This window comes from Macaca mulatta, chromosome 16, assembly GCF_049350105.2.
Source record: "Macaca mulatta isolate MMU2019108-1 chromosome 16, T2T-MMU8v2.0, whole genome shotgun sequence".
NCBI lineage: Eukaryota > Metazoa > Chordata > Mammalia > Primates > Cercopithecidae > Macaca > Macaca mulatta.
Genome location: NC_133421.1, coordinates 22300044 through 22316953, shown reverse-complemented (window position 1 = coordinate 22316953; position 16910 = coordinate 22300044). Strand labels below are relative to the sequence as shown.

Sequence of the window (16910 nt, the reverse complement as noted above, 5' to 3'; positions counted from 1 at the left end):
GTGGAGACACCAGCATGCTCTGAAACTCCTCAGCCCCTGCCTGCTACAAGCTGGAGCAGGGCTTCCCCTCCTGGGAAAGGAGTTGCCCGTCTCAGGTCAACTGAGGAGGTCAACTGGGGCTGGGGAGGGCGCTGCTGTAACAGCAGGCACCCAGCACATCTTTGCAGAAGGAAGACAAGGCGGGAGGCTCGGCCCCGCCACCTGGGAGGGGTGACATCATGGGACAAGCCCTGTGTGCTTGCTGGAGACCACTGGGAGCTGTGAGGAGGCTGAGTTCTGTTTCACCTCCCAACAGCTGCCGCCATCACCCATGCCCCACCCTCACCCATGAGGAAGCCCCAGGAACCCCCAACCCCAAGGCAGAGGCTGAGGAAGCCGGGCGGACGCCCAGCACGCTGTGGAGCCATGCAGGGGAGCTTCAGAAAACACATCCCGACACAGGGGACCTCAAAGAGATCAAAATGCATTTAATGTGGTCTAGTCTCATCGCCTACGTCTTTAGATACTGCTATGTATTGAAAATAACATGAAAATTCTCCAGTTTCACCATTTAAAATAATTTGACATTCTTTGACCTCACGCAGGGCAGACACCCTGTACAGGGGCCTCCCAACAGTGGCTCCTCCCCGCCCCCCAGGACCCTCTGGGCGGGGACCAGGCAGCACAGCACCAGCAGAGGCTCAGGGGGCGGCCACCGTGCTCTGAGCAGCAGGCACAGGCTGCGCACAGACACACACTCAAGTACACGGGTTCACATGGGCACACACACAGCCTCCTACACACAAGCCGGATGCACACGCTCACCTCCAGGTGCCTCATCCTGGAACACAAGCTCCGCTCAGGCGCAGACGTGCGTAATCAGGGCAGAGGGTCGGGGACCGTGGGGTTCAACTGTGCCAGTGCCCACCCTCATGGGTAGGTGCCCACCCTCACAGGAAACTTCCACACGGACACACCTGTGGGTAGACAGACACAAAACCACCTGCATACACACACACACGTATAGATCACATATCTGTATTACTAACCCAGTCATACACGTGAAGAGCCGAGTGTGCATGTGTGCGCCACACATGTATGCTATGCAGGCTCACACAGGCACATGCCTCCACACACACACTCCCCAGGGGCCAAGTCTTCCTCGCTCCTGGCTCGTCCCATCCGCCCTCCCGCTTCAAGTGCACTAAAGAGGGAGACTATTTTGGTCTTTAGCACAAGCAATAAATAAATAAATAAATACAGGGGAAGGAAGAAAGAGGGCAGGAGAATCAAGCATCTGCCTGCCTTTGGGGAGACGAGGTGCTGGGGCTGCTCTCCTGCAGGGTGGGGGCTGGGAGGCAAGGGCACAGACCTCCAAGAGGGCCAGGGGGTGGGCCTGGGGCCCCTGGACTCAACTCTGGGTCAGGGGAGCAGAAGGCTGGCTCACTGGCCCTGGGAGGGCACAGGCCCCTACACCAGCACCAAGTGACCAGGGTCACCACTGTCCCTCAGCATGGCCATCAGGGAGGTGAAGGGTCAAGCTCTCCGCTGCCAACTTCACCCCAGCACCCAGGGCTAAGGCTGAGAAAGCCCCTCAGGCTTCGGGGCCAGGCCTGGGAGCAGGAACCGGCTGAGGCACCCCCGGCAGACCCCGAGAGGAAAGAGCTGTCTCGACGGAATCTTCTATGCCAGAAATGAGTGTGGGGCTGAAGCTGGGGCAGGATGCTGAGTCGGGCCTACTCCAGGGTGTAGGGGCCGGGTGTCTTCACTTCCATGGCCCCAGACCTCAGGGCTGAGTCTTCAGCCGCTGAGGAGCGGAGGAGGTGGAGGGAAGAGGCAGACGCCCCCACCGCAGGCCCCCGGCCCCTCTCTGCCTCCCGCACCCCAGCTGCTCACTGCATGACCCCCTCTGCTCTCTGCCTCAGCTTCCCCACTTGGGCCAGAGTCCTTGGTGCCTTCTGGCTCTGAGCTGTCTCCGGGGCAGAGTTGGAGCAAGAGACACATCCTTTCTGATTACCAGCTTCTGGAGAGGTCCGACTAGAGAGCAGTTTTTCTCCGCGGTCCTGGGAAGGGCCTGGCTCCATCACAGACCTGACCCAACCAGCTACCATGAACAAGATGGAGTGGCAGAGCCAGCGGTGACAACAAGGGGACCCCAAACCTCTTCCTGATGAGGGTGCCACAGTGCCTCGACCTGGGGGAGGGTGGTGGAGGAGCGACCCCGGAAGCCTCGGCAGGAATTCTGTTCCGTGGCTGGTTTCTGATTCAGCTTTGAATGGGCGTGGCACTCCCCGGTCATCCCAGTTGATGGGAGGGGGTGATGATTCCTCTCCTTTCCTAAGATCTTTCCTCTGCCATTCAGCGCTGACCAGGGCCTGGCTGTGCCCTGCCTGGACTCCGCTGTGCTGCCCCAGGTGAGGGAGGGACACGACGTGGTCCTATGGCAGGCAGACCTGGCCCCTGCCACCTTCACAAGGCAGACAGAGGGGCTGGAGGAAATTCAGCAGTGGAGGTACGGGCGGGGAGGGGTGGGACAGGGTCGGGGAGACGAGCGAGCCCAGAAAGAACAGGACAACCCGGAGTCTCTAAGGCACGACTCACACTCTGGGCCCGGTGGGGACAGGGCTGCCAGCTTCCTCCTAGCCTGGGATCCCGACTTCCCTTCCAAGGAGCCATCGCGGCCTATGGCTCCTAACCACCCCTCGCTGTGGAAGGGGTGGAGGCCTGGACAGAAACGGAGAGAGAAGCAAAACAGGAAAATCGAGGGTCGGGGGAGGAACCCTCGAAGGTAGGTCCCATGCCTGGCCCTGAGACGCATCTCTAAGGTACAAAGTCAAACTCTAAAAGCTCAAACCAGTTTCTTCCCAGCCCCCACCCACCACCCCAATGACAGTAGAAAGCTTTTCTTATGATCATTAACATGGTCTTGATTTTTCTATCACAAACAGAGCCTAGCTGGTTCGTGAGCTCGACGAAGTGTGGTCCCAGAGCACCCTGCTTGCCCAGGGACTGCGGTGCCCACACACACAGGGAGAGGCCAGTCCCACCTCGGGGAACCCTCTGGAGCCTCCAGCCAGCTGCTGCATCCTGGCAGACCCATGGAATTCTAATTGTTCTTTTTGCCCCCATGAATTAAAAAATTTTTTTCAATTGCATGGTAATTTTTTTTTTTTTTTTTGTAAACAGTCTCACCCAAGCTAAGGTCGAGAAAGCTGAAACCCGGTGTTTCTCCCCAAGTTAAAAACCAGCAAGGAGCACCGCAGCCGGACAGCCTTGGACAGCAGAGGCTGGGCCCACCGTTGAGCTGAGCTGCTTCCCCGCAGGCTGCAGCTCCATCTTCAGGCAGAAGCCCTGGCCCCCGTGGCCTGGACCCCCAGGAGGCCACTTCTTTGCCCTGAGCCTGCGATAGCCTCTGAGGCCGGGGGCTGCCGCTCTGGCTGCCCCCTCTCCGGCCAACCTTCTGAGGCTGTTGCAAAGAAACATAAAACGACTAAAACGCTACTGAGTCTGCAACCCAGGGCACCGGGCCCGTTCTGCTCAAACCCGGGGCCCCTGAGCGATGGCGGGGCCTCTCCCCGGCTGGGGGTGGATGCTGCATGTTGGCCAAGGCTGGCTCAGATCTCTGACTCCCTTCTGTAGGGCCGCTGCTCCAGGGCCCCGCTGCCAGCCTGGAGTCTGTCAAAGTCATGCCTGGCCTGGGGGCTGAGGCCGTCCCGGCTTCGGCCGTCCTGGTCTCCGTCCGCCTCATCCTCCTCGTCACGGCTCAGGAAGGCCAGTTCGTTCTCGTAGCAGAAGGAGTTGGCACTGGGCAGCAGGAACTTATTCTCCACCAGATCCTTCGCGCTGCAGCGAGGCGTAGAGGGCACCTCATAGGTCTTGTGGAAGTGCGAGTAGTCGATCTTGTACTGGTTCTTCTCCTCAAAGAGCACGGGCTCGAAGCGGTGGCCCCACAGGATCTCGTTGGCCAGGTAGGAGCTGCGGGCCTGGGTGGTCATGGCTGTGGCCTCCACCATGCCTTCCAGGATGACCACTATCTCAAAGTCGTCTGTCTCCAGGTCCTGCCGGCTGATGCCGAACAGCGGGCTGGCCTCGTCAATCTCGTGCAGGATGGTGATGGGCGACACGAGAAAGATGCGGTCCAGGCCCTTGTCGAAGCCCACATCGATGTCGATCTGGTCCAGCGGGATGTACTCGCCCTCCTCGGTGACCCGCGGCTTGATGAGCTGCGCGCGCACATGGGCCTCCACGATGTGGCTCTTGCGCAGGTTGCCCACGCGCCACATGAGGCAGAGCTTGCCGTCACGCAGGGCCACCACGGCGTTGTGGCTGAACAGCAGCGTCTGCGCCCGCTTCTTGGGCCTCGCCATCTTGGCCATGATGGCACCGATCATGAAGGAGTCGATGATGCAGCCCACAATGGACTGGGCCACCACCATGAAGACGGCCACCGGGCACTCCTCCGTCACACAGCGCAGCCCGTAGCCAATGGTGGTCTGCGTCTCGATGGAGAAGAGGAAGGCCGCCATGAAGCCATGCACCTGCATCACACAGGGCGTGCGGCCGCGGCCCTCGGCTGGCTCCAGGTCACCGTGGACCACAGCGATGACCCAGAAGATGACGCCGAACAGCAGCCAGGAGGCGAGGAAGGCCAGCGAGAAGATGAGCAGCATGTAGCGCCAGCGGATGTCCACACAGGTGGTGAACATGTCAGCCAGGTAGCGCTGTGACTTCTCGTCCATGTTGGCGAACTCAATGTTGCACTGGCCGTTCTTCTTGACGAAGCGGTTGCGGCACCTGCGCCGCGTGTGCACCTTGCCGTTGCCGAAGCCGTTGGCGCCTGACATGGTGACCAGGTGCAGCCCGTCCTCCTCCGATGACACGATGCTGTAGGGGTTGGCCCGGCTGGCCGCGGTCATCCCGGGGGTTGGAGGACCCTGGCTTGCCCCCAGGCTACCTCCAGGCAGAGCGGCTCCTGCAACAGAGAGGAGGGCATGTCTGGCTGGGCTGGTGGCTCCAGGCTCCTCCACTCCCATCCCAGGGCCCCCGGACATGACTGGAGGACACTTCCACCCTGATTGACCCATGAGTGCTCTGGTCTTGCCTAAGCCAGCTCCCCACTCCACCTTCCCAGTGCAAGTGGCCACCCACTTTGTCCCCCCAGCAACTCCAGCCAGAAACCTCAGCTCCACACCTCACTCCCACACCGAGGGCTCTGAAGAGTCGATTTAGGATCTGACCCTTTCTGCCACCCTCAAGGCCTGAATCTCACCAGTGCCTGCCCAGCCAGTTCGGGGGACACCATGCCAGCCTCTCTGCCTCTACCCGTGGCCCCCCAGTCTCCATGCCAGCCATGGAGAGCCTATGGAAGCTGAGTCGGTGCCTGTCCCTCCCCCGCTCAATGCCAGAGGCTCCCCAGGACATGCAGGACCTGCACAGGGAAGCCACTGACCCCTCAGACCTCACCTCCCAGCCTCCTCCAGCAGATTCCCCTTCCGACCACAGCCCCTGGCCCCAGGCTGTAACTCAAATCCACCCTGGACACCCTCCCCCAAGACATCCTGCCACTGCCTCACCACCTTGGCACCAGAGGTCTCCCTGTGCCCCAGGTAGACCCATGTCCCATCCCCGCTATAGCCACCGCACTGCCCTTTCTGAGGGCACAATGGTGGCAGCAATAACAATGTAGCCGGGGGCACTCACCCATCAACCCCACCCTGAGACCACCACTCCCCAAGGGCGGCACGTTTTCTTTTTCTTTTCTTCTTCTTTGTTTTTTTTTTAAGACTGAGTCTTGCTCTTGTCACCCAGGCTGGAATGCAATGGTGCGATTTCAGCTCACTGCAACCTCCGCCTCCTGGGTTCAAGCAATTCTCTTGCCTCAGCTTCCTGAGCAGCTGGGATTACAGGCCTGCGCCACCACATCCAGTTAATTTTTGTATTTTAAGTAGAGACGGGGTTTCACCATGTTGGCCAGGCTGGTCTCGAACTCCTGACCTCAGGCGATCCACCTGCCGCAACCTCCCAAAGTGCTGGGATTACAGGTGTGAGATGTTTTCTATTTTGCTTCCTGTTGTCCCTCCTAGGGCCTAGAATGGGGCCTGCCACCCCTGTCACCACCCACTTTGAATACCCCAAGCTGGGTCCCACCACCCTCCTGATACCCACACGCCCCAACCTACAGTGTCCACCCACATGCCATGCTTGCAGCCTCTTGGTCACCAGCAGTGCCAAGGAGGGTCAGATCTGGCACCCAGACATGGGCGCTCCCTGGCTGACCTCAGTCGAGGGCCCTCCCCAGCCCCTGCTTCCCATGTCTCTAAGGAAGATTGCAAGGCTACCACCCTGGCATCTGGGCAGTGTTCAGGGGTGTCACCTGTTCCCAGGACCGCCCTCAGCTCACTGCAGGCAGCGCCTGGCTCCAGGCCAGCCTACTGCACATTCAGGCACCCCAAGACAGGCCCTGCAGCAGGGCATCCATGCCAGCCAGAACAAAGCCTGCTCTCAGCCACCGACGTGTCCACACCCAGGACACACAGGCTGCACTGCCCCCACTAAAGGCCCCACACTGGCCTATCAGTGACAGGCTAGGGCATCTGCAAGCTAGGGGCTATGGCACCGCCTGGCCCGCAGCCGCATCTGGATGGCCGCCTGCCTCGGCTAGGCTAGGCTGGAAGCAGGGAGACCTGGGCCTTCCAGCACTAGCCCCACACTGAGAAGCTGGACAGGCCCACCCTTCCCCGCTCACGGGGACCCAGCACCCCCAGTCCCAGTCCAGTCACACCATGACCTCAGAGCTAGACAGAGCCTTGCCCCTTGCATACCTGCAGCCACGTTACTCAGTTACGAAGACACTGAGGCCCCAAGAGAAGGTCCTAGGGGGCTGGGACCACTGCGGACCGGGCGCTGCACACAGCCTTCTGCAGGCCTCTCAAGCCCTCCAGGGAGGGGTGGGCCACCCTGCTTTACAAACAAGGACCTGGAGGCCCAGAAGCCAGAATGGCCTTGCCCCAGTCCCACAGGCAGGAGGCAGCAATCCCAGGATTCAGCTCCGGTCTGGGTGACCCAGCTTCTGGCCACGCCCACACTAGTCCCGGCCTCAGAGCAGGCGCGGCCTCTGACCTCTGCTCCAAACACCTGAGCAACAGGTGACGGTGGAGCCGCCTGCCCAGCCAGGCTGTAGAACACTCCCGAGGGCTGCACCGGTTGCTGAGCCCCGAGCTGGCCAGTCCGAGCAGCACACAGCAACTGCCACCTGAGAGAGATCCAGGGAGAGCAGGCGGGGTCCTGAGCGCCTCGGGGAGCAGACCCATCAGGAGTTGCTCTCAGATCATCTTCTCAACAACCCGGGGGTGCAGGTTCAGAGAGGTTAAGTGACTCCCCCCAGGCCACACAGCCATTAAGCAGGACAGCTGAGATTTAAACCACCTCTAGCGCAGTCTCCCACCATGGGCCCCCAAGCTCTGCAGCGGGCACCTCTCCTCACTCTGCCATCCTCCCCCAACACCGCTGCAGCTGACCACCTCACCATGACGCTGAGGAGCTGGGACGCAGGGCCGGATTGGTGGACACTGCTTCTGCCTGGGCCAGGAGGTGGGGAGCCGGTGGCAGGGGGGACCCCTGAGGCTGTGCTGGGAAGGGGGCTCAGACCCAGATTCCTGGGAGGCAGCCAGGGCCGGGGCACTCAGACGCCGGCGTGAGGCCACCAGCTGACAGGGGCTGGATTTGTGTGGCCCAGGGGCCTTGAGGGACTTCCAGCGGGTCATGGTTGCTCCAGCCCCTGCTCGGAGCAGCTCAAAGCCTGCAAGGAACAGAATCACAAGAATCAAAGGCCAGAGAGCCCGGTCTGCACGTGCTCCCAGCAGCTGGCGGCCTCGAAACTGGCCAGCTACCAGACTGGTGAGGGTGCTGCCACAGCGCCTGGCATCTCTGCCAGGGCTGGGCACCCCGGACCTGCCCAGACAGTGTCGCACAGGCCTGGAAACCCCCACTTCTGTTGACATTCCTCTCTGTGTGGTTTTACCACACAGAGACCATCAACAAGGTCAAGTTCACGCCCCACTCCCTCATTTCCCAGAGCCAAAAACTAACAGACACTTGTCCCAGGACCCTGGAAACTGAGCAGAAGAGAGAGTTGAAGCCCAGAATGTCAGTCCTCAGCCTCACACAGCCCTGCTCTGCCATGTGTGCGTGTGTGAGAGAGACAGACACCCTCCCCGGGGGTGCTGGGAGCTCCCCTCACTGGGTACTTGGTGAATCCAGCACCATGAAGACAGACCCAGAAGGGGACCCTGGCATAGAAACCCCAGCACCACAAGTTAGACAATGTCCCAAGAACACTCCTGCATAAACACAGGCGTGGCAAGAAGTTACACAACCATGCGGCCTTTAAGGACGCAATTTAAAAAATATAGGACAATATCCTCCACCAGGGACACATAGGCCTTTTTGGCTCCTGCTCAATGGGGTGCATATGGTGAAATCAGACAAGACATGAAATCAGAGAATTTGTTTTGCTGCAAGAGGGCTTTTAGCAAGCAAGGAGGCCGGCTCCCCATTTCACAGATGGGAGAACCAAGTCCAAAAGAGAAAAAGAGACTTGTCCCAGGTCACAAAGGAATTCGAGGGCTGGGACAAGGTGCTCACTCCTAAAATTAGGATTGTCTTTCGCAGACACCCAGGTTGGCCTTCCAGGGTCCCAGGGTCGCTGGGAGGGGAATGGGAGAGGGGTGCTGGGGTACACTACCTGAGCTAGACAAGGCGGTTTCAACACCAAGGGGCAGTGAAGCAAACCCAGCAGGCAGAAAGCAGGCAGTGGGGGAGAGCACAGGCCTGGCAGACCCCCGGAGATCCCTGCTTTTCTGCTGGCCACGGTGCCTACAGACGCAGCCTCCCAGCGACCAGTCCACTTGAAGAATGGACCAGGGCCTGGGCTGGGAGCTTTTAGAGAGGATGCCAGACGGCAGCTGCCACGTGACCTAAGGGTAGGGTCCAGGAGTCACCGGGAGGTGCTTCCGGATGGAGCTGGACGCCCCATGCCCACTGCCCTGAGGCCCTGGGCTTCTCAGGTTTCGGTGACATCCGGGAGGAGCCCAGGGCGAGGCCTGGACTCACATTCCCAGACACCAAGAAAACACTGACCGGAAGGGAGAGTGCAGGGGCCTGCACCACCCAGGCTAAGACATAGGGACTCAGAGCGGGAGACGCCATCAGCCCCCATCCCCCACGCAGAGACTGTTCAGCTAGCTGGGGCGCCTCCCGAGGCACGAGCACAGCACTCAGTATCTATCAAGTGCTTACTATCTGCCAGGTGCTCTTCTAAGAGCTTTAATAAACTGATTCATTTACTCCCTACCATCACACTGTAACTAGTATCCCCATTTTCCAGATGAGCAGACGGAAGCTCAGAAAGACTGAGTCACTGTGAGGGTCACACAGCCTTTCAGGAGTGAAGCTTCCAGACTAGGCTGTGAGGGCAAAACCAGTGCCCCACAACACCAACACTGGAGGCCTGACTGTGTGCGTGGCACTGCCATCCTTTTGGTCCCAAGCCCCTGCAATCCCAGGTGGTAAAGAGACATAGACTGCCGCAAATCAGCACTCAAAAGCACAGGTTCAAGGGCCCTCACCAGCACTCCGACCCACAGCCATTCACCCTCATTCGGAGACGGGGCACTCGACCTCATGATCGAGCCTCACCGTTCGAAGACCCCTCAGAGATTGCTCCGGGCAGGGAAGGCTGGCACACGCCCCCCGCCCAAGGTGCCTGCTCCAGCCTCGCCCAGGCAAGCACCATTCCTCAGCCACAGAGCTTCATCCACTGCATCCAGGGCAGCTCAGAATCTTTCCTAATCCAGTCACCATTCATCAGATGCAGCACGGGGGCCTGGAAAGCCCAGCCCTTCCTTTGCAGATGGGGAGACTGAGGCTCTGAGCCAGTGAGAGGCAGGGCTGACTGCAGGGTTTGGGGCTCTCCCTCATGTCAGGCCCTGCCCGGGGTGTAGGATCACAGGGAGGCTAGGCTGGGCACAGGCAGCCAGGAGGGGCACTCCTGGGGGGCACTGCCAGAGTCAGGAGTGGGGGGCAAAGATGTGCTGGGCACCCTGGGGGCAGTGAGGAAGCTTGGCTGGATGGGGGAAAGCCCAGGCTGATGTGGAGGGGAGAGGGAGAGTTGGGGGTTGCATTCCTATGTCTCATAATCTTGGAGGAAGATGATGACCTCTTGTGCCCAATCCCCTTTCCAGGCCAAACTTCCCCACCAGAGACTCAGCTGGCCTCTGTCCACCAAGCTAACCCATGGCCCACAAACATTTGGGTCCAATGCCATGCCGGCTTCCCATGCCAAACGCAGGCTAGGCCTGAGGAGAAAGGTAGCAGCAACACATCACTGTGTGTGGGGCATGGGGTGGGGGGTGCCCCGCTGGTATCTCAGGCCCTTGCCACCTCAGGCCCACCTGTCTCAATTCCTACACCAACCACAGTGCTTCTCTGCCCAAAAGCTGTCTCTAGCCATGGGCACGCTCTGCCATTCAGAGGGCAGGCTGGGGAGCTGATGCTGCCAGGACAGCTTTTGGTCAGTGACTGACAGGAACAGGTGGCTGGGCCCTGGCGAGTTGCCCCTGGGAGGGGCACCACTTCCCTGGCCTCCGCATGGGGCTCCAGTGCCCCAGCAGTAACTGTATCAATGACATGCCCTTTATCACCTCCTTCTCTTTCTCACCTCATTTCCTTACTCCTGAGATCACCTCCCAGGAAACTACTTGCGCTGGAACCTTTGTCTCCTGGGCCTTCCTCATAGGGTCTCTGGTAGCCTCTCCACAGCAAAGGCTCCTTAACCCTGGCATCCCCTCCTGGATGCCCCAGACATCAATTCTCCTCCTCCTCCTCCCCTGGCCCCCTTTAGGGTCCTCTAGCACTGGGCTTTTCCCGTTCAGGCCAGAAGCTACTTCCCAACTCGTGTGAGAGTTGATCTTGCCCAGGCCCTTCTCTGACCAAGCTCAGAGGCCCAGAGAGGCTGATGCAGGTACTAGCAAAGAGGGGCACCCAGGAAATGCTCCCCAGCCAGATGAAGGGTGAAGGACTAAGCGGCTGAATGGGATGGATGAGGAGATGGGTGGAATAGTGATTGAATTAACAGGTGGGTGGTCGGGCAGATGGGTGGATAAATTGGATTGACAGATGGGTGGGTGGACAATAGGGGTGACCAGATAGATGGACTGGCTAGGTGGGTGGAAGGGTGAGTGGATGGATGGTTGAGCAGATGAATGGGTGAGGGAATGGGTGAGGAATGGATGGCATGGGCAAGGGAATGGGTGGAGGGGTGGAGGCATGGCTGGGTGGATGGAAGGCTGAGCAGATAAATGGGTGGGGGAATGGGTGATGAATGGATGGCATGGTGGGTGGAGGGGTGAAGGATGTGCAGATGAGAGTCTGGTGGAAGGAATGCTTAGATGCACAGGAGCACATCAATGACTTCACTCTTACCTCTTGAGTTCTGTCTTCTACGTAATGGTGCTGAGTGGGCAAGGTACTGTCTTCAAGGCTGAATTAGTAGTGGCTGCCATTTCCCAGGCACCAGCTAGAGAGGATCCAGTCACTAGAACACCCTAAAGTTAACAGAGTAAAGCCAAGTTACTGCAGGAGGCGCTGCTCTTCCCAGAGGGGCTCACAAGTAAGACATAATCACATGAACCCACATTTCTGCTCACTTCCCCGGGGCTCCGCAGGAGGTGGAAGAGACTCTGGCCTGCTCCTTTGATGCCCCACACCTTCACAGCATAGCAACCATCCAGAACCAGAGAAGGGCAGAACAAGATGGGGTGTCAGAGAAAAATAACAGCTGACAATTATTGAGTGCCTATTGCATGCCAGACACTATAGTAGGCAGTTTACATACATCATCTCACATAATTCTCACAATCCCACAAGGTTGGAACTATTGTTGTTACTATTCCAGAGAAGTAGGTAATGTGGTAATTCTCCTACTATCACAAAGGAATTCAGGCCCTCAGCCTGTACTCCTATCCACCACCTGCAGAGCCTTCCCAACACCAACCTTGGAGCCAGTTGTGAATAGCTGGGTAGGTGAATGAATGAACGGATGGATGGATGATGGATGGGTGGGTGGATAAATGAATGCAGGGATGAGTGGGTAGGTGGATGGATAAATGCATGGGTGGGTAGATGGATGAATGAATATATGGGTGGGTGGATGGATGGATGGGTGAATAAGTGGTTGGGTGTGAGGGTGGATGGCTGGATGGAGGAAAGAATGGATGAGTGGATGAATGGGTGAATGGATGAGTGGATGAATGGATAATAGGATGGATGGATGGATAAGTGTGAAAGTAGATGATTGGATGGATGGATGAGTGGAAGGGTAGATGGGTGGGTGACTGAGTGGATGGGTAGATGAATGAATGGAGGGATAGATGGGTGAATGTGTAGATGGATGGATGGATGGATGAATGGATGGATGAGTGGATAGATGGGTAATGGCTGGGTGGATGGATGGATAGACGAATGGGATGGATGGATGGATGGATGGATGGTTGGGTGGATGGATGGGTGAGTGAATGAATGGATGGGTAAGTGGAGAAGTGAATGGACAGAGGGATGGCTGGCTGGATGGGTGGGTATATGGGTGAGTGGGTGGATGAACAGATTAATGGATGAATGGGTGATGGGTGCATGGATGGATGGATTTTTGGGTGATGGATGGGTGGAGTGGATGAGTGTATGGGTGGATGGATGGACAGGTGGATGAGTGTATGGGTGGGTAGAGAAATGAATGGATAGAGGGATGGATGGATGGATGGGTGGGTGGATGGATAGATGGGTGAATGAATGGGTGGGCAGATAGGTGGGTAGATGGATAGATGGATGGGTGGATGGGTGCATAGGTGTGAGGGTGGGTGATGAGTGGGTAGATGGATGGATAGGGTGTTTGGGCGAGTGGGATAGATGACTTGATGGATGAGCAGGTGGGCACATGGCTAACTACATGAATGGGCACACATCAGTGATTTGCCAGAGACTTGCCTTGGGTGCACACACATCCTGCATGGTCCCTGCAATCCCCAAGATGCAATTTCCCCACCTGCCAAAAGGGGTACCCTGCCTTCCTATCCAGTGTGCCGTGAGAATCAGAGAAGAGGATGGTGGGAAGGGGCTCTGAGGATCTCCAAGGTAAGCCACCTGACATGCAGCTCACCTCCCCACCACCCAGCCAGGGAATTCATGGGGCCTGCCCTTTCCAAGGTTACAGCCAAGGCTGGTTTGTCACACTGGTTTTTCTGGCTGGGATTAAGCAAACTGTTGGTGAGTCATCCCCACCTCATCAGCCTCCTGGGACAGGTGACAGTGGTTTAGAGGCACATAGACCTAGATTCAAATCCAAGCTCTGCCCCTCATAAGTTGTGTGACCTTGGGTGAGTCACTTCTCCTCTCTCAGATTGTTCTGAAAGGGGATGGCCTGCCTGGTCTCTAGTGGCCCTTCAGTCCCTCTTCATCCTCCAAGTCCCCCAGTCCCCAGCCCCTGCTTCCCCATCCCCCATCATTCTGGGAGCAGATGCCACAGGCCCGCACTTTGCCTCTCTCAGTCATTCCACTCTCAAAACTGATGGGGACACAGAGGTTCAGAGATGGATGGGTGGATGGACAGACAGGTGGATGAGCTGCAGAGGTTCAGAGAGGTTCTGTCACAAGCCAACGTCACACAGCTGGGAACCTCCATGGCAGGGACTTGGGTCCACGCCCTTCCTCGAGTGGGCCAACACTGTGCCTAGCCCTGCATACTCGGCAGCTGGCTGCAGTCATCCCGACACTCACAGCCCTGCCTTGGAGAGGGACAATTCTCCCCTCTGGGCAGATAGGGAAACTGAGGCTGAGAGAAGCTAAGTCACCTGCCCAGTCACCTGGAGCTGGAACTCTGAGCAGTGAAGGTGGATGTTGCCACAGGGCCATGGGAAGCCAGGCAGGGGTGGGGGCCAGAAGCATGGGCAGCAGCCTCTCCCCACATCCCGCTGGTCACCTGGCCTGTACCAGGCTCTCCCAACCTCGTCCCTCACTCCCTACTACCTGGAAGGGGCATTCTCCAGACCACAAGTCCAGCTGGATTTGTTCTTATCTAGGAGGAAGGCAAAATTAGCTCTACTCTACACAGAGGGTACTGAGACATGGGACAGAGAAGTGACTTGCCTGAAGCCACAGGGCAGGGCAGGACCCTGTAAACAGGAGCCAGCTTTCCAGACGCCCCGGCCAGAGCTCCCACCACCTGCAAGGGCCACGGCAGCCACCACGTGAGCTCACCCTGCCAAGTGTAAGTCCCACCAATGTTTCCCGGGGTTATGGTCACAATCCTGGATGGGGAGGTGCGCTGCGGGGGCACTGCTTCCCCATGACCATGACTGAGGGCCAACAGGCCGGGCTGGCCCACAGCCTCCCGCAGGGAAGGGCAGGGCCTGGGCTGAGGCTGGGGCTGAAACTGCCCACGGAACAGGGCAAGGCACTTCCCCTTCCTGAGGTTCAGCTTCCCCTGAAAAACGAGGCTGGTGACGCCTGCCAGGCCTCCCAGAGGATGTGCCATGAAATTGAAGGCGGTGACGAAGGTGCAGGCCAGGCACTGGGCCTGGTCCCAGCGGGTCTCTGGGAGGTGGCAGCTGTCACCCTCCCTGGAGGGGTCTGGCGGCCCCCCAGCTCACTGGGGCCTGAGACTCCTCATCTGCAAAATGAGGAGACCCCACACACCTCAGGAGACTGTCCTGAGGGTAAGCCATGCCCTGGCTTCGGTGTCTGGCCCGCAGAGACTATGCAGCCGTGTGGGTCCTGCAGGCGTTCACTGTGACGGGCGTTCCTGACACCACGCGGGCACCGAGAGCAGAAACAGGCTTCCCAACCAGAAGGAAAGCTGGCTGTGCCCAAGCCTCCCTGTGGCCTGCTGGATGTCCTCAGAAACCCCCCGGGCCCGCAAGGAACCACAAGACACACAAGCCCCCAGGACAGGATCTACCTCGCTGTTCGATGCCCAAGATGTGCCTGGACCACAGAGGATGCTCAGAAAGTGGAAGCTGCAGGAACCTTGAGTGACACTGACCCCTTAGGCCCCTCACATTCTTTGGCATAAAGATGGGGGCTGGACGTATCGACCCCAAGAAGAAGCTGCACCAAGTGGCCAGAAAAGGCAGATGTCCACCCTTGAGCCTTGAGGTGAGGCCGGGTCAGAAGATTCTGGCCCCACAGGGTGGACGACAGTCACACCAAACACCAGGGAATGTTTCTGACGGTATTTTTATCTTGAGAACATCCTTCTTCACAGAGGGTGGGGGCAGGAGGGAGAGAGGATGTCCTTGGCCCCAGGCCCCTGGGAGAAGCAGGGAGCAGAGGCCCCGCAGCAGCGCCCTCTGCTGGTGTGGCCATCGCAGACACTGCCCCTGGGCTCCGGTAAGTCCCAAGAACAGGGGAGACCTGGAGGGTCTTGGGGCCCTCCTGGAACTCCTGGTTCTGCCCCAACTTGCTGTGTGACCTGGGGCAGGGCTCTGTCCCTCTCTGGGTCTCCCTCTTCAAGTCCTCACTGGGCACCAAGGACTTGAAGAGGAAGCACTGGGAGCCTGCCTTCATGGGGCACCCTGCCTCACAGGGCAGACGGTGAGAAGTCAGCAGTCACAACTCACTGGGCCCTCAGGAGCCCAGGGGAGGTGTCTAACCCAGTGGCAGGAGGGGTGCTTCCCAGAGGAGTATCTGCCAGTGGGGAGGCAGCAGCAAGCAGCAGGGGAGAGAACCCCGCCTGAGACCAACCATAGCACAGTGACACAGCTAAGAACAGCTCAGGTCACCCTGGGGGGTTGTGGGGAGCACCAGAGTCCTGCAGTCTTGGTGCAGATTCCAGCTCCATTCTCCAGGCACTGAGCCTTGGGCAAGGCCCTCCCTGACTCTGCAAACCAGGGGGCTGGCCCAGCTACCCCACAGAAGCCCTGCCAGCCCTCCATTCCAGGATCTAAACTATTCGGGGTTTGTGGGGAAGGTGCTAAGAGATGGGCACAGCCTTGACACCGTCCTATCAGGGAAGCTCAGCGTGTGCAGGCACAGAGCCGAGGCAACCCAGGAGACCTTGGATGTCATATTAATGAGCCCAGACTTGATCCCAAAGGCAATGGGGAGCCCAAGGGCCATAAGAGAGCTTGAAACTGTAAGAGTTCTGGGGCAACAAGGCATGAATTCAAATCCTGTCTCCATCCCTTCCTGTGTGGCCTTAGGCAAGCCACATAACCTCTCTGAACCGCAGTTTTCTCACCTGTAAAATGGAACTAATTGTAGCACCTATCTCATGGGGTTTTCATGAGTGAATACACGGAGACTGGACAGCTGGGAGCTCCCTGTCCGCCCCCTCTCTCCCCTCATCACAGCTATGAGGCTCTGCCTCACCCTGCAGAGTCACAGGCCCCTTTAGGGCCTCAGCTGGACCCCACTCCAGGCAAGAAGGAATGATGGGCAGGAACCCCAGCGGGAGGCACAGGTCAGCAAAGGCGCCCTGGCTTCTGATGTTCATACAGCTGTAAATTTTCCAGCTTCAACTTAATTTGAGTCTCAGACATGTCCTGAGCAGCCAGCATGTGCACAGGAGAGCAAGGACCCCAGGTAAGGACACAAGAAACATCCTGGGACCAGAAAGACCACCAAAGGAAAGGCTGGGAAATTTGCCTACGTAAAAATATGTATGATGTTGTCAAAACAAATCATAAGTAAAATAAAAGATAAATAATAAGTGTTATTAAAAAGAACCCATGTGCTTAATATATAAAGAATTCTTATAAATCCAAAGAAAAAAGGACACAGTAGGGATGAGCAGAGAGCTAGGGTTGGGCTTCCAATGTCTGTGGAATGTCCCACACCTCAGCCTGAACTGTCCCCTCACCATGAAATGCCTTTCTCTGTCT

At 58.1% G+C, this 16910-nt stretch overlaps 1 protein-coding gene across 3 annotated transcripts in view; it reads right to left on the bottom strand.

Annotated features, from left to right (window-relative positions):
• Positions 1-447: 447 nt before the first annotated feature.
• The window catches only part of KCNJ12 (potassium inwardly rectifying channel subfamily J member 12), a 42340-nt gene continuing 25877 nt past the window's right edge, over positions 448-16910 (bottom strand). Inside the window, exons 2-4 of one of the 3 annotated variants that reach the window (XM_077970542.1) lie at positions 11461-11582; positions 7505-7777; positions 448-4951 (exon numbers count right to left, since the gene is read on the bottom strand). In XM_077970542.1, the coding sequence (XP_077826668.1) occupies positions 3594-4951; positions 7505-7742 (1596 nt within the window). In that variant the 5' untranslated portion in view covers positions 7743-7777; positions 11461-11582 and the 3' untranslated portion in view covers positions 448-3593. The remainder of the gene's footprint in view (positions 4952-7504; positions 7778-11460; positions 11583-16910) is intronic. The other 2 variants (XM_001104273.5, XM_077970543.1) reach the window with 2 other exon arrangements.